This window comes from Hordeum vulgare, chromosome 3H (genome assembly GCF_904849725.1).
Source record: "Hordeum vulgare subsp. vulgare chromosome 3H, MorexV3_pseudomolecules_assembly, whole genome shotgun sequence".
In the NCBI taxonomy this organism is placed as follows: Eukaryota; Viridiplantae; Streptophyta; class Magnoliopsida; order Poales; family Poaceae; genus Hordeum; species Hordeum vulgare.
Genome location: NC_058520.1, coordinates 566,324,415 through 566,346,819, shown reverse-complemented (window position 1 = coordinate 566,346,819; position 22,405 = coordinate 566,324,415). Strand labels below are relative to the sequence as shown.

General features: G+C 45.1%; 1 protein-coding gene across 1 annotated transcript; it reads right to left on the bottom strand.

Moving 5' to 3' along the window:
• Positions 1-18,008: 18,008 nt before the first annotated feature.
• LOC123440650 (cysteine proteinase EP-B 2-like) lies at positions 18,009-19,241 on the bottom strand. The gene has a single exon (XM_045117211.1). The coding sequence runs from the start codon at positions 19,128-19,130 to the stop codon at positions 18,009-18,011; it is 1,122 nt and encodes a 373-aa protein (XP_044973146.1). The 5' UTR covers positions 19,131-19,241.
• Positions 19,242-22,405: the final 3,164 nt, after the last annotated feature.

Here is a 22,405-nt window from a genome sequence, read left to right as displayed (position 1 = left end):
GAAAGAATTGAGTGGGAGAGTGGTAGAACTTGATGAGGTTATTGAACCATCACTTCAACCAGTGTGTAGCAGGGCGCAGGAAGTTGTTCCTGTGGCGCCTACACCAATTGAAGTGGAAGCTGATGATGGTGATCATCGAGCATCAGATCAAGTTACTACAAGCCTCGTAGGTTGACAAGGTCGCGTACTACTACAGAGTGGTACGATAACCCTGTCTTGGAAGTCATGTTGTTGAGCAACAGTGAACCTACGAGTTATGGAGAAAGCGATGGTGGGCCCAGATTCCGACAAATGGCTGGAAGCCATGAAATCCGAGAGAGGATCCATGTATGAAAACAAAGTGTAGACTTTGAAAGAACTACTTGATGGTCATAAGACTATTGAGTAAAGATGGATCTTTAAAAGAAGACAGACGATGATGGTGATAAGTCACTATTAAGAAAAGCTCGACTTGTCGCAAAGATGTTTTCGACAAGATCAAACAGTTGACTATGATGAGACTTTCTCACTCGTAGTGATGCTAAAAGTCTGTTAGAATTATGTTAGTTGTTGATGCATTATTTATGAAATATTGCACGTAGGATGTCAAAACATTGTTTTCTCGATGGTTTACTTGAGCAAACATTGTATGTGATACAACCAGAAGGTTTTGTCGATCCTAAAGATACTAACAAGTATGCAAACTCCAGCGATCCTTCAATGGACTGGTGCAAGCATCTCGGAGTTGGAATAAGCACTTTGATGAGATGATCAAAGATTTTGGGTTTGTACAAGGTTTATGAGAAACTTGTATTTCCAAAGAAGTGAGTGGGAGCACTATAGAATTTCTGATAAGTATATGTGGTTGACATATTGTGGATCAGAAGTGATGTAGAATCTCTGTAAAGCATATAAGGTTGTTTGAAAGGAGTTTTCAAAGGAATACCTGAATTGCGCTACTTGAACATTGAGCATCAAAGATCTATGGAGATAGATCAAAAGCGCTTAATGAAAGTTTCAATAAAATGCATGCCTTGACAAGTTTTTGAAAGAGTTCAAAATAGACCAGCAAAGAAGGAGTTCTTGGTTGCGTTGTGAGGTGTGAATTTGAGTAAGACTCAAAACTCGACCACGGCAGAATAAAGAGAATAGATGAAGGTCGTCTTCTATGCCTTAGCCGTAGAATCTAAAGTATGCCATGCTGTGTACCGCACCTGAAGTGTGCCTTGACTCAAAGTATGTTGAGAGGTACAGAGAGTGATCCATGTTTGAATCACTAGCAGCGGTCAAAATTTATCCTTAGTAACAAATGAACTAAGGAATTTTTCTCGATTATGGAGGTGGTTAAAGAGTTCGTCGTAAAGGGTTACGTCGATGCAAGCTTTGACACTAATCCGAATAACTATGAGTAGTGAAACGGATTTGTATAGTAGAGTAGATATTTGGAGCATTTCCGAATAGCACGTAGTAGCAGCATCTATAAGATGACATAAAGATTTGTAAAGAACGCACGGATCTGAAAGTTTCAGAACCGTTGACTAAAACCTCTCTCACGAGCAAGACGTGATCAGACCCCATATGGGTGTTGGATTCGTTGGAATCACATGGTGATGTGAACTAGATTATTGACTCTAGTGCAAGTGGGAGACTGTTGGAAATATGCCCTAGAGGCAATAATAAATTAGTTATTATTATATTTCTTAGTTCATGATAATCGTTTATTATCCATGCTATAATTGTATTGATTGGAAACACAATACTTGTGTGGATACATAGACAAAACACTGTCCCTAGTAAGCCTCTAGTTGACTAGCTCGTTGATCAAAGATGGTCAAGGTTTCCTGGCCATAGGCAAGTGTTGTCACTTGATAACGGGATCACATCATTAGGAGAATCATGTGATGGACTAGACCCAAACTAATAGACGTAGCATGTTGATCGTGTCATTTTGTTGCTACTGTTTTCTGCGTGTCAAGTATTTGTTCCTATGACCATGAGATCATATAACTCACGGACACCGGAGGAATGCTTTGTGTGTATCAAACGTCGCAACGTAACTGGGTGACTATAAAGATGCTCTACAGGTATCTCCGAAGGTGTTCATTGAGTTAGTATGTATCAAGACTGGGATTTGTCACTCCGTGTGACGGAGAGGTATCTCAGGGCCCACTCGGTAATACAACATCACACACAAGCCTTGCAAGCAATGTAACTTAATGTAAGTTGCGGGATCTTGTATTACGGAACGAGTAAAGAGACTTGCCGGTAAACGAGATTGAAATAGGTATGCGGATGCTAACGATCGAATCTCGGGCAAGTAACATACCGAAGGACAAAGGGAATGACATACGGGATTATATGAATCCTTGGCACTGAGGTTCAAACGATAAGATCTTCGTAGAATTGTTGGAAATATGCCCTAGAGGCAATAATAAATTAGTTATTATTATATTTCTTAGTTCATGATAATCGTTTATTATCCATGCTATAATTGTATTAGTTGGAAACACAATACTTGTGTGGATACATAGACAAAACACTGTCCCTAGTAAGCCTCTAGTTGACTAGCTCGTTGATCAAAGATGGTCAAGGTTTCCTGGCCATAGGCAAGTGTTGTCACTTGATAACGGGATCACATCATTAGGAGAATCATGTGATGGACTAGACCCAAACTAATAGACGTAGCATGTTGATCGTGTCATTTTGTTGCTACTGTTTTCTGCGTGTCAAGTATTTATTCCTATGACCATGAGATCATATAACTCACTCACACCGGAGGAATGCTTTGTGTGTATCAAACGTCGCAACGTAACTGGGTGACTATAAAGATGCTCTACAGGTATCTCCGAAGGTGTTAGTTGAGTTAGTATGGATCAAGACTGGGATTTGTCACTCCGTGTGACGGAGAGGTATCTCGGGGCCCACTCGGTAATACAACATCACACACAAGCCTTGCAAGCAATGTAACTTAATGTAAGTTGCGGGATCTTGTATTACGGAACGAGTAAAGAGACTTGCCGGTAAACGAGATTGAAATAGGTATGCGGATACTAACGATCGAATCTCGGGCAAGTAACATACCGAAGGACAAAGGGAATGACATACGGGATTATATGAATCCTTGGCACTGAGGTTCAAACGATAAGATCTTCGTAGAATATGTAGGATCCAATATGGGCATCCAGGTCCCGCTATTGGATATTGACCGAGGAGTCTCTCGGGTCATGTCTACATAGTTCTCGAACCCGCAGGGTCTGCACACTTAAGGTTCGACGTTGTTTTATGCGTATTTGAGTTATATGGTTGGTTACCGAATGTTGTTCGGAGTCCCGGATGAGATCACGGACGTCACGAGGGTTTCCGGAATGGTCCGGAAACGAAGATTGATATATAGGATGACCTCATTTGGTTACCGGAAGGTTTCCGTGCATTACCGGAAAAGTTTCGGGCTCATCGGTAGTGTACCGGGAGTGCCGGGAGGGGTGTCGGGGACCATCGGGAGGGGTGTCACGCCCCAAGGGGTCTCATGGGCTATGGGAAGAGATAAACCAGCCCCTAGTGGGCTGGAATAAGTTCCCAGTAAGGCCCATAAGGTTTGAGAAGGAAAAAACACAAGGTGGAAAGAGTTTCCAAGTGGGAAGGTGGAATCCTACTCCAAGTAGGATTGGAGTAGGACTCCTCCACCTCCAATTTCGGCCAAACCTTTAGGTTTTAAGGCTGCCTCCTCCCCTCCCTCCCACCTATATATACGGAGGTTTTAGGGCTGATTTGAGACGACTTTCTCACGGCTGCCCGACCACATACCTCCATAGTTTTTCCTCTAGATCGCGTTTCTGCGGAGCTCGGGCGGAGCCCTGCTGAGACAAGATCATCACCAACCTCCGGAGCGCCGTCACGCTGCCGGAGAACTCTTCTACCTCTCCGTCTCTCTTGCTGGATCAAGAAGGCCGAGATCATCGTCGAGTTGTACGTGTGCTGAACGCGGAGGTGCCGTCCGTTCGGTACTAGATCGTGGGACTGATCGCGGGATTGTTCGCGGGGCGGATCGAGGGACGTGAGGACGTTCCACTACATCAACCGCGTTCTCTAACGCTTCTGCTGTACGATCTACAAGGGTACGTAGATCACTCATCCCCTCTCGTAGATGGACATCACCATGATAGGTCTTCGTGCGCGTAGGAAAAATTTTGTTTCCCATGCGACGTTCCCCAACAGTGGCATCATGAGCTAGGTTCATGCGTAGATGTCTTCTCGAGTAGAACACAAAAGTTTTTGTGGGCGGTGATGTGCGTTTTGCTGCCCTCCTTAGTCTTTTCTTGATTCCGCGGTATTGTTGGATTGAAGCGGCTTGGACCGACATTACTCGTACGCTTACGAGAGACTGGTTTCATCGCTACGAGTAACCCCGTTGCTCAAAGATGACTGGCAAGTGTCGGTTTCTCCAACTTTAGTTGAATCGGATTTGACCGAGGAGGTCCTTGGATGAGGTTAAATAGCAACTCATATATCTCCGTTGTGGTGTTTGCTTAAGTAAGATGCGATCCTACTAGATACCCATGGTCACCACGTAAAACATGCAACAACAAAATTAGAGGACGTCTAACTTGTTTTTGCAGGGTATGCTTGTGATGTGATATGGCCAACGATGTGATGTGATATATTGGATGTATGAGATGATCATGTTGTAATAGATAATATCGACTTGCACGTCGATGGTACGGCAACCGGCAGGAGCCATAGGGTTGTCTTTATAACTAACGTTTGTGCTTGCAGATGCGTTTACTATTTTGCTAGGACGTAGCTTTAGTAGTAATAGCATGAGTAGCACGACAACCCCGATGGCGACACGTTGATGGATATCATGATGATGGAGATCATGGTGTGACGCCGGTGACAAGAAGATCGTGCCGGTGCTTTGGTGATGGAGATCAAGAAGCACGTGATGATGGCCATATCATGTCACTTATGAATTGCATGTGATGTTAATCCTTTTATGCACCTTATTTTGCTTAGAACGACGGTAGCATTATGAGGTGATCTCTCACTAAAATTTCAAGACGAAATTGTGTTCTCCCCGACTGTGCACCGTTGCGACAGTTCTTCGTTTCGAGACACCACGTGATGATCGGGTGTGATAGACTCAACGTTCACATACAACGGGTGCAAAACAGTTGCACACGCGGAACACTCGGGTTAAGCTTGACGAGCCTAGCATGTGCAGACATGGCCTCGGAACACATGAGACCGAAAGGTCGAGCATGAATCGTATAGTTGATATGATTAGCATAGGGATGCTTACCACTGAAACTATTCTCGACTCACGTGATGATCGGACTTGAGATAGCGGATTTGGATCATGTACCACTCAAATGACTAGAGAGATGTACTTTTTGAGTAGGAGTTCTTAAGTAATATGATTAATTGAACTAATTGTCATGAACATAGTCTAATGGTCTTTGCGAATTACGATGTAGCTTGCGCTATAGCTCTACTGTTTTTACATGTTCCTAGAGAAAATTTAGTTGAAAATTGATAGTAGCAACCTTTGCAGACTGAGTCTGTAAAACCGAGGATTGTCCTCGTTGCTACGCAGAAGGCTCATGTCCTTAATGCACCACTCGGTGTGCTGCACCTCGAGCGTCGTCTGTGGATGCTATGAACATCCGACATACACGTTACTGATGACTACACGATAGTTCAGTGCAAGATACTTGATGGCTTAGAAGCAAGGCGCCGAAAACGTTGTAAAACGTCACGGAACATAAGTGATGTTCCGAAGAGATGAAATTGTGATTTCATGCTTGTGCCCTTGTTAAGAGGTTCGAGACCTCCAAACAAGATTCTTTGTCCACAAAGTAAAGGAGAAAAGCTCAATCGTTGAGCGTGTGCTCAGATTGTCTGAGTACGACAATCGCTTGAATCAAGTGGGAGTTAATCTTCCAGATGAGATAGTGATGGTTCTCCAAAGTCACTGCCACCAAGCTATGAGAGCTTCGTGATGAACTATAACATATCAAGGATAGATACTATGATCTTTTGAGTGATTCGCGATGTTTGACACTGCGAAAGTAGAAATCAAGAAGGAGCATCAATAGTTGATGGTTAGTAAAACCACTAAGTTTCAAGAAAGGCAAGGGCTAGAAGGGATACTTCGTGAAACGGCAAAACAGTTGCTGCACTAATGAAGAGACCCAAGATTAAACCCAAACCCGAGACTAAGTGCTTCTATAATAAGGGGAACAATCACTGAGGCGGAGCAACTCTAGATACTTGGTGGATAAGAAGGCTGGAAAAGTCGAGAGAAGTATATATGTGATATACATAATGTTGATGTGTACTTTACTAGTACTCCTAGTAGCACGAGGGTATTGGATACCGGTTCGGTTGCTAAGTGATTAGTAACGCGAAATGAAAGCTACGGCATAAACGGAGACTAGCTAAAGGCGAGGTGACGATATGTGTTGGAAGTGTTTCCAAGGTTGATATAATCAAACGTCGCACGCTCCCTCTACCATCGGGATTGGTGTTGAACCTAAATAATTGTTATTTGGTGTTTGCGTTAAGCGTGAACATGATTGGATCGTGTTTATTGCAATACGATTATTCATTCAAAGAGAATAATGGTTACTCTATTTGCTTGAATAAACACCTTCAATGGTTTATTGAATCTCGATTGTAGTGTTACACATTGGTGCCAAAAGATACGAGTTAATAATGATAGTACCACTTACTTGTGGCACTGCCGCTTGAGTCATGTTAGTATAAATTGCATGAAGAGGCTCCATGCTGATGGATCTTTGTACTCACCTGATTTCGAATCACTAGTGACATGCAAATCATACCACATGAGCAAGGCCTTGTTTTCGTTGAGATGAAACAAGATAGTAACTTGTTGGAAAGTGATACATTTTGATGTATGCAGTCCAGTGAGTGCTGAGGCACGCAGTGGATATCATTATGTTCTTACTTCACTGACGACTTGAGTAGATACAGAAGTATTTACTTAATGAATCACAAATCTGAAATATTGAAAAGTTCAATTCTGTTTCAGAGTGAAGTTCGTCGTAACAAGAAGATGAACTGTCTACGATGTGATCATAGAAATGAATATCTGAGTTACGAGTTTTTGGTACACAGTTAAGACAATGTGGAAATTGTTTCACAGTTCATGCCACCTGGAACATCATAGTGTGATGATGTGTCTGAACATCATAGCCACGCACTATTTAGTATGGTGCATACTGTGATGTCTCTTATCGAATTACCACTATCGTTTATGGGTTATGCATTAGAGACAACCGCACTCACTTTAAATAGGGCACCGCGTATTTCCGTTGAGATGACACAGTATAGACTGAGGTTTAGAGAAATCTAAACTGTCGTTTCATGAAAGTTTGGGGTTTCGACACTTATGTGAAAAGGTTTCAGTCTGATAAGCTCGAACCCAAAGCGGATAAATGCATCTTCATAGGATATCCAAAACAGTTGGGTACATCTCCTATCTCAGATCCGAAAGCAAAGTGTTTGTTTCTAGAAACGGATCCTTTCTCGAGGAAAGGTTTCTCTCGAAAGAATTGAGTGGGAGGGTAGTAGAACTTGATGAGGTTATTGAACCATCACTTCAACTAGTGTGTAGCAGGGCGTAGGAAGTTGTTCCTGTGGCGCCTACACCAATTGAAGTAGAAGCTGATGATGGTGATCATTGAGCTTCGAATCAAGGTACTACAAACCTCGTAGGTCGACAAGGTCGCATACTGCTGCAGAGTAGTACGGTAACCCTGTCTTGGAGGTCATGTTGTTGAGCAACAGTGAACCTACGAGTTATGGAGAAAGCGATGGTGGGCCCAGATTCCGACAAATGGCTGGAAGCCATGAAATCCGAGAGAGGATCCATGTGTGAAAACAAAGTGAAGACTTTGGTAGAACTACTTGATGGTCATAGGACTATTGAGTAAAAATGGATCTTTAAAGGAAGACAGACGATGATGGTGATAAGTCACTATTAAGAAAAGCTCGACTTGTCGCAAAGATGTTTTCGACAAGATCAAACAGTTGACTGTGATGAGACTTTCTCACTCGTAGCGATGCTAAAGGTCTGTTAGAATTATGTTAGTTGTTGATGCATTATTTATGAAATATTGCACGTAGGATATCAAAACATTGTTTTCTCGACGGTTTCCTTGAGCAAACATTGTATGTGATACAACCAGAAGGTTTTGTCGATCCTAAAGATACTAGCAAGTATGCAAGCTCCAGCGATCCTTCAGTGGACTGGTGCAAGCATCTCGGAGTTGGAATATACACTTTGATGAGATGATCAAAGATTTTGGGTTTGTACAAAGTTTGTGAGAAACTTGTATTTCCAAAGAAGTGAGTGGGAGCACTATAGAATTTCTGATAGGTATATGTGGTTGACATATTGTGGATCAGAAGTAATGTAGAATTTCTGTAAAGCATACAAGGTTGTTTGAAAGAAGTTTTCAAAGGACTACCTGGATTACGCTACTTGAACGTTGAGTATCAAAGATCTATGGAGATGGATCGAAAGTGCTTAATAGAAGTTTCAACAAGATGCATGCCTTGACAAGTTTTTTGAAGGAGTTGAAAATAGATCAACAAAGAAGGAGTTCTTGGTTGCGTTGTAAGGTGTGAATTTGAGTAAGACTCAAAACCCGACCACGGCAGAATAAAGAGACTTGCCGGTAATACAACATCACACACAAGCCTTGCAAGCAATGTAACTTAATGTAAGTTGCGGGATCTTGTATTACGGAACGAGTAAAGAGACTTGCCGGTAAACGAGATTGAAATAGGTATGCGGATGCTAACGATCGAATCTCGGGCAAGTAACATACCGAAGGACAAAGGGAATGACATACGGGATTATATGAATCCTTGGCACTGAGGTTCAAACGATAAGATCTTCGTAGAATTGTTGGAAATATGCCCTAGAGGCAATAATAAATTAGTTATTATTATATTTCTTAGTTCATGATAATCGTTTATTATCCATGCTATAATTGTATTAGTTGGAAACACAATACTTGTGTGGATACATAGACAAAACACTGTCCCTAGTAAGCCTCTAGTTGACTAGCTCGTTGATCAAAGATGGTCAAGGTTTCCTGGCCATAGGCAAGTGTTGTCACTTGATAACGGGATCACATCATTAGGAGAATCATGTGATGGACTAGACCCAAACTAATAGACGTAGCATGTTGATCGTGTCATTTTGTTGCTACTGTTTTCTGCGTGTCAAGTATTTATTCCTATGACCATGAGATCATATAACTCACTCACACCGGAGGAATGCTTTGTGTGTATCAAACGTCGCAACGTAACTGGGTGACTATAAAGATGCTCTACAGGTATCTCCGAAGGTGTTAGTTGAGTTAGTATGGATCAAGACTGGGATTTGTCACTCCGTGTGACGGAGAGGTATCTCGGGGCCCACTCGGTAATACAACATCACACACAAGCCTTGCAAGCAATGTAACTTAATGTAAGTTGCGGGATCTTGTATTACGGAACGAGTAAAGAGACTTGCCGGTAAACGAGATTGAAATAGGTATGCGGATACTAACGATCGAATCTCGGGCAAGTAACATACCGAAGGACAAAGGGAATGACATACGGGATTATATGAATCCTTGGCACTGAGGTTCAAACGATAAGATCTTCGTAGAATATGTAGGATCCAATATGGGCATCCAGGTCCCGCTATTGGATATTGACCGAGGAGTCTCTCGGGTCATGTCTACATAGTTCTCGAACCCGCAGGGTCTGCACACTTAAGGTTCGACGTTGTTTTATGCGTATTTGAGTTATATGGTTGGTTACCGAATGTTGTTCGGAGTCTCGGATGAGATCACGGACGTCACGAGGGTTTCCGGAATGGTCCGGAAATGAAGATTGATATATAGGATGACCTCATTTGGTTACCGGAAGGTTTCCGTGCATTACCGGAAAAGTTTCGGGCTCATCGGTAGTGTACCGGGAGTGCCGGGAGGGGTGTCGGGGACCATCGGGAGGGGTGTCACGCCCCAAGGGGTCTCATGGGCTATGGGAAGAGATAAACCAGCCCCTAGTGGGCTGGAATAAGTTCCCACTAAGGCCCATAAGGTTTGAGAAGGAAAAAACACAAGGTGGAAAGAGTTTCCAAGTGGGAAGGTGGAATCCTACTCCAAGTAGGATTGGAGTAGGACTCCTCCACCTCCAATTTCGGCCAAACCTTTAGGTTTTAAGGCTGCCTCCTCCCCTCCCTCCCACCTATATATACGGAGGTTTTAGGGCTGATTTGAGACGACTTTCTCACGGCTGCCCGACCACATACCTCCATAGTTTTTCCTCTAGATCGCGTTTCTGCGGAGCTCGGGCGGAGCCCTGCTGAGACAAGATCATCACCAACCTCCGGAGCGCCGTCACGCTGCCGGAGAACTCTTCTACCTCTCCGTCTCTCTTGCTGGATCAAGAAGGCCGAGATCATCGTCGAGTTGTACGTGTGCTGAACGCGGAGGTGCCGTCCGTTCGGTACTAGATCGTGGGACTGATCGCGGGATTGTTCGCGGGGCGGATCGAGGGACGTGAGGACGTTCCACTACATCAACCGCGTTCTCTAACGCTTCTGCTGTACGATCTACAAGGGTACGTAGATCACTCATCCCCTCTCGTAGATGGACATCACCATGATAGGTCTTCGTGCGCGTAGGAAAAATTTTGTTTCCCATGCGACGTTCCCCAACAAGAATATGTAGGATCCAATATGGGCATCCAGGTCCCGCTATTGGATATTGACCGAGGAGTCTCTCGGGTCATGTCTACATAGTTCTCGAACCCGCAGGGTCTGCACACTTAAGGTTCGACGTTGTTTTATGCGTATTTGAGTTATATGGTTGGTTACCGAATGTTGTTCGGAGTCCCGGATGAGATCACGGACGTCACGAGGGTTTCCGGAATGGTCCGGAAACGAAGATTGATATATAGGATGACCTCATTTGGTTACCGGAAGGTTTTCGTGCATTACCGGAAAAGTTTCGGGCTCATCGGTAGTGTACCGGGAGTGCCGGGAGGGGTGCCGGGGACCATCGGGAGGGGTGTCACGCCCCAAGGGGTCTCATGGGCTATGGGAAGAGATAAACCAGCCCCTAGTGGGCTGGAATAAGTTCCCACTAAGGCCCATAAGGTTTGAGAAGGAAAAAACACAAGGTGGAAAGAGTTTCCAAGTGGGAAGGTGGAATCCTACTCCAAGTAGGATTGGAGTAGGACTCCTCCACCTCCAATTTCGGCCAAACCTTTAGGTTTTGAGGCTGCCTCCTCCCCTCCCTCCCACCTATATATACGGAGGTTTTAGGGCTGATTTGAGACGACTTTCTCACGGCTGCCCGACCACATACCTCCATAGTTTTTCCTCTAGATCACGTTTCTGCGGAGCCCGGGCGGAGCCCTGCTGAGACAAGGTCATCACCAACCTCCGGAGCGCCGTCACGCTGCCGGAGAACTCTTCTACCTCTCCGTCTCTCTTGCTGGATCAAGAAGGCCGAGATCATCGTCGAGCTGTACGTGTGCTGAACGCGGAGGTGTCGTCCGTTCGGTACTAGATCGTGGGACTGATCGCGGGATTGTTCGCGGGGCGGATCGAGGGACGTGAGGACGTTCCACTACATCAACCGCGTTCTCTAATCGCTTCTGCTGTACGATCTACAAGGGTACGTAGATCGCTCATCCCCTCTCGTAGATGAACATCACCATGATAGGTCTTCGTGCGCGTAGGAAAATTTTTGTTTCCCATGCGACGTTCCCCAACAGGGATGTTGCACATCCGTGATGTTGAGGGGCCTAAGAAGACCGGAAGCGTGGAGACGAGGCTCGAAGCAATGGAGCAACAAGTCTTCAAGTGCCAAGGGATGGTGGAGCGTGGACTCAACGCCAACCACACGATGATCACGGAGTTCACCAGCAATCACAAGATGGATGCCATTGACATTGGGAAAAACCTCTCCAGGCTCTATGACAGGGTTGATCAACTTCAGGGCCAGATCTATGACCTGCAGAACCAAAACTGTGAGTATGAGTACAGATTTAAATCAATAAGGTTCGCTGCAGATTTGAGGATTCCGGCGACTCGTTCATCCTGCCATGATGGAGCAACTATGCCTTGGAAGACGGAGGATAAGTCTGCTTCAACAACTCCACCACCTTCACCACCAAAGGAAGACAACTAAGCATTGGTATGGGCAATCCCCTTGGCTTGTGCCAAGCTTGGGGGAGTTGCCCTGGTATCGTATCACCTTTATATCTTTTGCTTTTACCTTTATTTTATTTCTTTCCTTTTCATTTTTTATTTCTTCTCTTAGAGGAATAAGTCTTTAGTGTTTAGTTTGAGTCTTTTGCTTTTGTCTCTCCCCCGATGTATTCGAGCTTACGAGCTATATAATAAAGAGTATCTTAGTCAAGGGCTTTGCTTTGTGCCATGATCAATAGTATGAAAAGAACGATAGCATGAAAGATCATGAGACGATCTTATGGAAAGTGATAACTTCACTTATGACACGTATGATGATTGAAACTTGTTGAGAATAAATCAACATAGACCTCAGTCATTGTTGCAATTGATAAGAAGTAATAAGGAAAGAGAGGTTCACATATAAATATATCATCTTAGACACTTTTTACAATTGTGAGCACTCACCAAACTATTACATGCTTAGGAGTAGATGTTGGACAAGGAAGACAACATAATGAATTGTGTTTGCTTGGTTCCAAACAATGTTATATGATTAGAGATCCCTTAGCATGTGACGATTGCTTCCACCTCATATTAGCCAAAACTCCCGCACCAAGTAGAAATACTACTTGTGCATCCGTAAACCTTCAACCCAGTTTTGCCATGAGAGTTCACCATACCTACCTATGGATTGAATAAGATCCTTCAAGTAAGTTGTCATCGGTGCAAGCAATAAAAATTGCTCTCTAATATGTATGATCTATTAGTGTGTGGAAAATAAGCTTTGTACGAACCTGTGATGAGGAAGACATAAAAGCGACAGACTGCATAATAAAGTTCTTTATCACAGGAGGCAATATAAAGTGACGTTCCTCCGCACTAAGAGGACACGCATTCAAACCTCAAAAGCGCATGACAACCTCTGCTTCCCTCTGCGAAGGGCCTATCTTGTACCTTTACTTTTTGCCCTTGTAAGAGTCATGGTGATCTTCACCAATTCCCTATTTTTGCCTTTTTCTTGGCTACCGTCACATGCTTGGGAAAGATCTATATTCATATATCAACTTGGAGTTGAGTACTTATGCTTTATTATTGTTGACTTTACCCTTGGGGTAAATCATTGGGAGGCAAAACTATAAGCCCCTATCTTCCTCTGTGTCCAGCTAAAACTTTGACACCATGAGTACCACGTGAGTTGTAACAATTGTGGAAAACAAAAGAGATGATTGAGTATGCGGGTTTGCCTTACAAGCTCTTATTTGACTCTTTCTGATGTTGTGATAAATTGCAATTGCTTCAATGACTATGGACTATTGTTGGTTACTTCTCGGTAAGGTTTTTGCTTCATGCTTTGCTTTGTGAAGGAATTGTTACTTTCCCATAAGAATCTTTATGATGTATTTTTGTTCTATGTGTGATCATGATGCCCTCATGTCCGTATTATGTTTTTTCGACACCTTCGTTCCTAAACATGTGGACATGTTTATGGAACTTGGTTTTCGCTTGAGGACAAGCGAGGTCTAAGCTTGGGGGAGTTGATACGTCCATTTTGCATCATGCTTTCATGTTGATATTTATTGCCTTATGGGTTGTTATATTACTTTGTGGTACCATTTTTATGTCTTTTCTCTCTTATTTTGCAAGGTTTATTTAAAGAGGGGGAATTCAGGCAGCTGGAATTCTGGACTGGAAAAGGAGAAGGAGCAAATCTTAGTCCACTATTCTGCACACCTCCAAATCCTCTGAAAAGTTACGTGGAATTTTTCGGCATTATATAAAAAATACTGGGCGAAAGAAGTACCGGAGGGGGGCCACCAGGGCGCCACAAGCCGTGCCATCGCCACCCCCTGGTGGCGGAGGGCAAGCTTGTGGGCTCCCTGACGGCCCACTAGCCCCCCTCTTTTGCTATATGAAGGGTTTTGGTCCAGAAAAAATCATTCGGGAGCTCTTTCGTGGTTTCGCCGCCGCCACGAGGCGGAACTTGAGCAGATCCAATCCAGAGCTCCGGCAGGACGATCCTGTCGGGGAAACTTCCCTCCCGGAGGGGGAAATCGTCGCCATCGTCATCACCAACACTCCTCTCGTCGGAGGGGAGGCATCTTCATCAACATATTCATCAGCACCATCTCCTCTCCAATCCCTAGTTCATCTCTTGTAATCAATCTCTGTCTCACGACTCCGATTGGTACTTGTAAGGTTGCTAGTAGTGTTGATTACTCTTTGTAGTTGATGCTAGTTGGATTACTTGGTGGAAGAGTTTATGTTCAGATCCTTGATGCTATTCATTACACCTCTGATCATGATTATGATTATGCTTTGTGAGTAGTTACTTTTGTTCCTGAGGACACGGGATAAGGCATGCTGATAATAGTCATGTGAATTTGATATTCGTTCGGTATTTTGATATGTTGTATGTTGTCTTTTCCTCTAGTGGTGTTATTTGAACGTCGACTACATAACACTTCACCATATTTGGGCCTAGAGGAAGGCATTGGGGAGTAGTAAGTAGATGATGGGTTGCTGGAGTGACAGAAGCTTAAACCCCTGTCTATGCGTTGCTTCGTAAGGGGCTGATTTGGATCCACTAGTTTAATGCTATGGTTAGACGTTGTCTTAATTCTTATTTTGTAGTTGCAGATGCTTGCGAGAGAGGTTAATCATAAGTGGGATGCTTGTCCAAGTAAGGGCAGTACCCAAGCGCCGGTCCACCCACATATCAAACTATCAAAGTAACGAACGCGAATCATATGAACATGATGAAACTAGCATGACAGAAATTCCCGTGTGTCCTCGGGAGCGCTTTTCCTCCTATAAGACTTTGTTAAGGCTTGTCCCTTGCTACAAAAGGGATTGGGCCACTTGCTGCACCGTTGCTACTACTTGTTACTTGTTACTTGTTACTTTTTCGCTTGCTACATTTCACCTCACTACACCATCACTTGTTACCGCTACTTTCAGTGATTGCAGTTATTACCTTGCTGAAAACCGTTTATCAGAGCCTTCTGCTCCTCGTTGGGTTCGACACTCTTACTTATCGAAAGGACTACGATTGATCCCCTATACTTGTGGGTCATCACCATCCTGCGTCTCATCAAGGTGCAAGAAAACTGGACAGTGATCTGATCGAGGAGAGACAAGGTGTTGAACTCTAGCATAAGACAAAGCTTTGCACATGTTTGTCTCATTTTAGCTAGGAAGACAAAGCTTGGGGAATGGGCTTTTACAAGAGCCCCAACTTCGTGAAGTGTCCGGCGGTTCCCCGCCCCCCGGCAGTTCCAAATTAGGTGACTCATTGGGATTGGCGGCGCTCCAACACGGAGCCCGCCGAAAGGTTGCCTGAATCAGAATGTTCATCATCCTTGTTTGCACGTTTAGTACCAGAGCTAGTTGTTGGCGAGGCCAAACCTAGGGCCTCCTTGCCATCTGTGATCAGTAACAGTTCCTTCGCCTGGTTAGGGACTCCCACCCCTCCATCCTCCACCATTAATCTTTTACGGGCTGATTTATCCACATTCATCGCCAACGGAAGGGAATGTTTAACTGGGCTGGAAGCTGTATCTCTGAGCTCCCTGTCAATAGTTGTCTCCCCCTTCCTAGCCGAAGCTTTAGCTGCAGGAGTCTCCAGGAAGTTTTTCTTAGTACGAGCAGACTCCCAGTCAGCCCTGAAGTTCACAGGTGGATCAACGTATAGATAGTCTCCAAACTTGAGGTCCTTCTGTGAATGCACTCCATTGTCGCATTCTTTATGTTCATGTCCGATAATACCACAAGCCTTACAGAATCTTGCTAACTTCTCATACCTAACATCGTAGACTTTCCGAACTTTTTCTTTTACAATGCTAACAAACTTGGTTAGAGGTTTCCTGATGTTATGCCTAACCCGGACACGAATGTAATCTCCTCTGGAGTTACCGGCGATTCTCGTATCCAGGATCTCACTAGCCGATCTAAACAGTTTTCCGATGATGTCCTCTCTGCAATATCCATCTGACAGCTTATGAATCTGCATCCAAATAGGCATATGCACCAAAGGAACTTCGTCAGCCTCAGAATAGCCATCATAAGGAGCAAGCACCACGGCCATGTTACGAAACAACCAAGGACCTTCGGACATGGTGCGATCCCAATCGCCAAGGCAGCGAGCCTGAACCACAAACAGGTTGGCACCAATGGGGCAGAAACACACGGGTTTCACGGTGTTCCATGCAGCCCTCATGTCTTTGAAGAAGGTTGCCTGACTGAAGTTTTTACTTGTCTGAACCCTCGCTAGGTCTAGCCATGGGATCTCATCTACTAAGTCAGGTGCCTCCTCTTCAACCACCACATCGTCGAACTCTTCCTCGTGGAGATCCAGCTTCTCGAAGAAGTCACTGAGATCCTCATCTGGTTTTCCATGGGAACATGGGTTCGTTGATGAGAACGCCTCTGAAGCCGCCGCCATGGTCACGATAATGGGGTAAGGACCTACACCAGGAACAACCCGGGGGGGGGGGGGGGGGGCGGTCGTGATGAAGGGAGAGCGCGGCCGTAGTTAGGTCACGGGGTATGGGCACCGATCGCCGGACGAGGGTGGACTTACGGCGAGGGAATCGCCGTAAGGAGACAAAACCCTAGCTGTCGCTAGGGGAGTCTTTTCCACTATATTCACATCTATTAATTAAGCCTAATTTTAAACACATCATATGTATCACTTGATTTTATGGGATCACCGCTTTCTTGCTCAACGGATTTCGTGTATACACTTCACTTGAGAAGTGCCAAGCCTTCGATGCCCGATGTCGGTATATGTTCAAGAAGTCAATTTTCATGCGGCACTAAGCAAAGGTTGGGATCGATGGAATAGACAAATTGTGTTTTGCTTGATGAATTCTTTAGAAAGATTTCCGGATAAAATTTTGTAGCATAATATGTAGTTCGAATTTTATATATTCAAGATATTGATTTCCTCTAGTTTTAGTTTTTTCAACACACGTGCTTCCATATCATCAAAATTGTTGTAGCCGTTAAAATTACTAGCCCAACCCATTAGTATTTGTGTGATCTACGCATGAGAGTTCTCTATGGTCCAATATGAATTAGTGCATCCTAAGTTTTAAATTTCATTACATTATATTGTGACATCCGTAATTTTTTATGTTACGATTTTTTCCATATGCAGATATATCTCACACATTTTAAATTATGGACAGAAATATCCAGCAGATGTGAGTTTATTAGGCATGACAAATCAAACGATTTTTCTAGGCAAATTATGTTTATCGAGAGTGGCAAGTTTGATTTGTGAGCATGACAAATCCGCCTATGTTCATTCTTTGTCAGAGAATTGTTGTGCTCATCAACTAAACTTTACATCCTTACACCAACAAAAATTACCATGAAAAACGTTCAGTTTTCCATATCTAAAAATTTTACGTTATTTTTTTTAGCATTTTTTGCTAAGTTATACTGATTGAATTAATATTTTATGTAACATTTAGAAGCTATATATATCTAATTCTATGGCAATGCACAGTATCGTCTCGTCTAGTCTAAATAAAGTTGAACTAAAACACGACAAGAATTATGAAACGGAAGGCTTGAAGTAAAACACAACATACTAGCATGCTTACAAACATTACCAATTGCATCACTACATTTTACATTACATTTCATAAATCCAAACAAATGTCGATCGTCCTGGTCCCACCTTACACACGTCTAATTCTAGGCATGTGGACGGAGAACCACTTAATTCAGTTGTAATTTATTTTCACCCTAATTTAACTAGGAAGGATAGTAGAAATAATTCAGACACGCAGAGGGTCGATCACTGCGACTCCCAGGCGCCAAGCGCGCGCCTGGGCATGGGCGTGGGCTTGCTGTAGGTCTTGACGGGATAGGACGCCTCCATGGCGATGCCGCAGAGCCCGCCCGAGGCGCCGGAATCCTTCTCCACCCTGATGTAGCCCTGCTCCCCCCACGACGGCCCCCACGAGTTCTTCACCGTCCAGTACGCCTTGCCGTCCTCCGCCACCCCGTACCCGACCACCGCCACGCCGTGGTCCAGCTCTGTTCCACATTCACCGGTGAAGACCCCCTCGGAGTAGAACATGAACGCCTTCCCGCTGGCCTCGACGGCCACGGACACGGGCTGGTTCGCCACCGCCCTGGCCAGGTCCTCCTCGCTGTTGGCCGGCACGTCCTGGTGCCCGTCGATGTGCACCACCACGGGCGAGTTCTGGGCCGCTCTCGCGACGTTGCAGGTGCCCCTGGCGGCGCGGTACGGGTAGGCGGCCTCGGTGATTAGCCCGCCGTTGTTCTTGATGTACTCGAAGGCGTTGTCCATGAGCCCGCCCTGGCACCCGTCGTTGTCCGCCGTGTCGCAGTCGATGAGCTCCTGCTCCGAGAGGGACACGAGGCTGCCCGTGCGGATGGCGTTGATGCCTTCCACGGACACCACCGTGGAGAATGCCCAGCAGCTGCCGCACTTGCCCTGGTCCTTGACGCCCGTCACGGCGCCCTTCTGCCGCCAGTCCACGGACGGCGGCAGGTCGGACACGTTCAGGGCGGCGTACATGAATCCGGGGACGGACGGCGGCTTGGACGGGGTGTCGCGGCGGAGGTCGCCGACGAAGGTGGCGCGGAACTCGGCCTGGTCCATGTCGCCGAAGCGGTTGAGGTGGAGGCGATAGGGGTGCTCGCCGCGCTTGTTGTGGGAGTGGATGAAGTGGGCGTTGGACTTGAAGGTGCCGAAGCGGCGGTGCTTCTCGGCGTGGTGTCGGCGCACGCGGTGCGCCGACTGCCACCGCTCGTAGAGGTCCCATAGCGCCTCCTCCGATTCCAGGTCCTTGTCCTCCATCGGGATGGCGCTGCAGAGCTCCACGGCCGCCACGGCCAGCACGGCAGCCACCATGGATGCCACCAGAAGCTTCTTGCTAAGCAGCCCCATCGTGTAGTTCAGTACCACGATCGAGTTGTTGTATCGAGGTACCTTGGTACTGCGCAGCACTGCTGATCACCAAGCTGCTACTGCTTGGTGGCTAGCTTGCTTGGAGTGTGAGATCGATGAGGGTGGAGGAGAAGGTAGGGGGCGTATTTATAGGTCGGATCGTCGCTTGTCAGCTCGATCGAGCAGCACTGAGAAGCTTGGTAAAGCAGAGAGATCGATTGCTTTGCGGCGGGAAAAACACGAGGAGGTTTAAATGGCGGTAACAGAATGCTGGTGTCAGATTCTGCTCGAAGTGGTTGCAGCTTGCTCCCGAGTTGCGTGCGGCGCTGGTATTGGGCGGCGACAGAGATTCAGGGGCAGATTCAGTGACCATCCCCGGTTCGTGGCCGAGGTGCAGGCCTGATTCATTCCTACGTACTGTACGTCGTTGGATCGGGTCGCCGTGATAGTCTGCTGACCGTAGGTGTGCCGTTCTATGTATGGATGCTACGCCGCCGTAGAATCGGGGTAGATGCAGTTACTGGTGATACTTGATCGATCACGTACGTGCGTAGTGCCTGGCGGATGACGACCATGGCCGTTGAGCCGGTCGAGAGGATCGAACACGGGTATTAATGGCAGTCGCGGGGGCGGGGTGCTCGATCGTAACTGCACCGGCTGGCCGCCTAGCCGTTCGCCGCCGGCGGGGTAGTCTGCGGCGGTATTGCCCGCTTTCACACTCGCCTCTCTCAAGAGAAAGGTGTGGCTGCTCCCAAGTGTCAATAGACACTGTAGTTGGTGCATTGACATTTTATCAATGCACCGACATACCGTGGATCCATCTTCCATTGTTGGTTCAATGCTACTCCCTCCGTTCCTAAATATAAGTCTTTTAAGCGATTTTATTAAGGGTCTACAAACGAAGCAAAATGATTGAATCTATACTCTAAAGTATGTCTATATACATCCATATGTAGTCCACTAGTGAAATCTCTACAAAGACTTATATTTAGGAACGGAGGGAGTAGTATGTTTTATCGTTTTGCTAAAGCACATTTAAATGTGACATAAATGTTGCACATCTAAATTTTATATCATTGATCTTATGTAAAGATTTGTGTGGATATTTTTTTTCTTTTTATGCTTGATTTCGTTATTTAGATGTGCAATAACTATGTCACATCATGTGCCTTAGACACACCCTTTGTTTTAAAATTTTAACAATTTTATCTTTCTTTAGGGTGTTACATTATTTTTTATTTTTTATTTTATTCTAAATAAAAGACATACAACCAATTTTATAAATGAAGACAATGTCACACCAGTAAATCACATCCCACAATGGCTAAATACAAGAACAAGCAAATTTTTAGAAGTGCAACAGCAACAATGGACAGAGTTTGACCACACACAGACCAGCTACCCATGAGCAAAACACAACAAAGGACGGCCACAACCAAGCCAAAGGCACCCCAACCTGATCTTGATGCGAAATGAAAGACGTCCTAGCATGAACATGAGAGATTAGCAAATAGGTGGCCTCTTTATCTTACTCCTTAACCAATGACTTCCACTGCCGTAAAAGATCAAAATTTTGTAAAGACAACCAACAGGTTTGTTAGGAAAGATATATTCATTCATGAACTTATTCGAGTGGACGAAACAGTCCAACAACCAATAGTAGAGGACCTTTGTAGGCATTAACATTGAAGTTGATGAGCAATGAAGTGATAGCGCGCGAGCAGAGGGAGGGAGGGGGAAGGGAGAGAGAGGGGGAGCACATTGGCGTTCAATGTCTGATCGACCATGAAGTGATTGCTCTAATAAAGAGAGGGGGGCATTTTGTTCTAAAACTATGTATAATATACTTCCTTTGTATCTAAATAATTATAGTTAAAAAGAATTACACTAATTTTTTATAACTATAATTATTTAGATACAGAAGGAGTTGCATATAGAGAAGTATTGCAAAGTTGAAGTGGCATTTTCCAAAAGAACGAAATCGTAATGGCATTTTTATGAGTATCCAGAATTGCAGTGGCATATACTCCATCCGTTCCATAATAAGTGTTGTGCTTTTAGTTATTATGGAATAGAGGGAGTACCAAATTAATCCTTAAATAAACTACATCTATTGCACAAGCTTGGTAAATGAAAATTCTACAACTGGGCCTAAATTGCTATAAGAACTTTTTTTTACGTGCAAGGCAGGAGCATTGTCGATTTTCATTAAGAGAGGAAAAAAAGAGAACAGAGTGGCCCTGTTTATAAGGAAAACTAGGCCAAAAAACCTTACGACACACGATTGAAACAGAGGACAATCGTGCAACAACCCAACCCTTGCCGAAATCGACAACTCAAACTCCACCACCAACACGCCCACAAACCTGAAGGGGTGTGAGGACTCTTCGGCGACGCCTTCAAGAAGCATCGTCGCCGGTATCCTTCGACCCCCATCGAACCAAGGCTTTTGCCCAGAGTCATCCACAACAACTCCGTCGGACCTCGGGAAAGTCCAGCCACACCAAACAGCCTACACGACAACCCTAGAACTGGCAAACCACGGTCTAGTGAAGAGGAGGAACTCTTCGACGACAACTTCAAGAAGAAATGCCACCGGTATCCTTCGATCCCCATCGAACCATCGCTTTCGCCCAGAGCCCTAAGCCCCTCCACCTATTACAAGCACCGGGGGAGGAGCTCAGTCACTGCCAACAGAGAGCGATCTACGACAGAAGCAGACCAAAGACGTCGGACCCAGGAATCATCGATCGAGCCACACATCACCAAGGAGATGAGCAGTCGTCGGTTAACAACACAACCTGACCACCACCACCATCCACCAATGAACCGAATTTGAGAAAGGGTGGCGCAGCCAGACATACCACCGGCAGGACCACCTACACCATGTAGAGGTCACTGCACCAGGAAGACTAGCAGCTCCAACCACCACCACGCCGGCCGGAGCACATCATAAACCTTGATAGAACAAGTCATCGGTCCGACCAAGGAGGTCGCCTCCGACCAGGAAAGTGTTGGAATTATGCCCTAGAGGCAATAATAAATATAGTTATTATTATAATTCCTGTATCAAGATAATAGTTTATTATCCATGCTATAATTGTATTGAATGAAGACTCATTTACATGTGTGGATACATAGACAAAACACCGTCCCTAGCATGCCTCTAGTTGGCTAGCCAGTTGATCGATGATAGTCAGTGTCTTCTGATTATGAACAAGGTGTTGTTGCTTGATAACTGGATCACGTCATTGGGAGAATCACGTGATGGACAA

Coding starts and splice junctions, on each gene's coding strand:
- LOC123440650 (XM_045117211.1), bottom strand. CDS start 19,130: ATGGGGCTGCTTAGCAAGAAGCTTCTGGTGGCATCCATGGTGGCTGCC.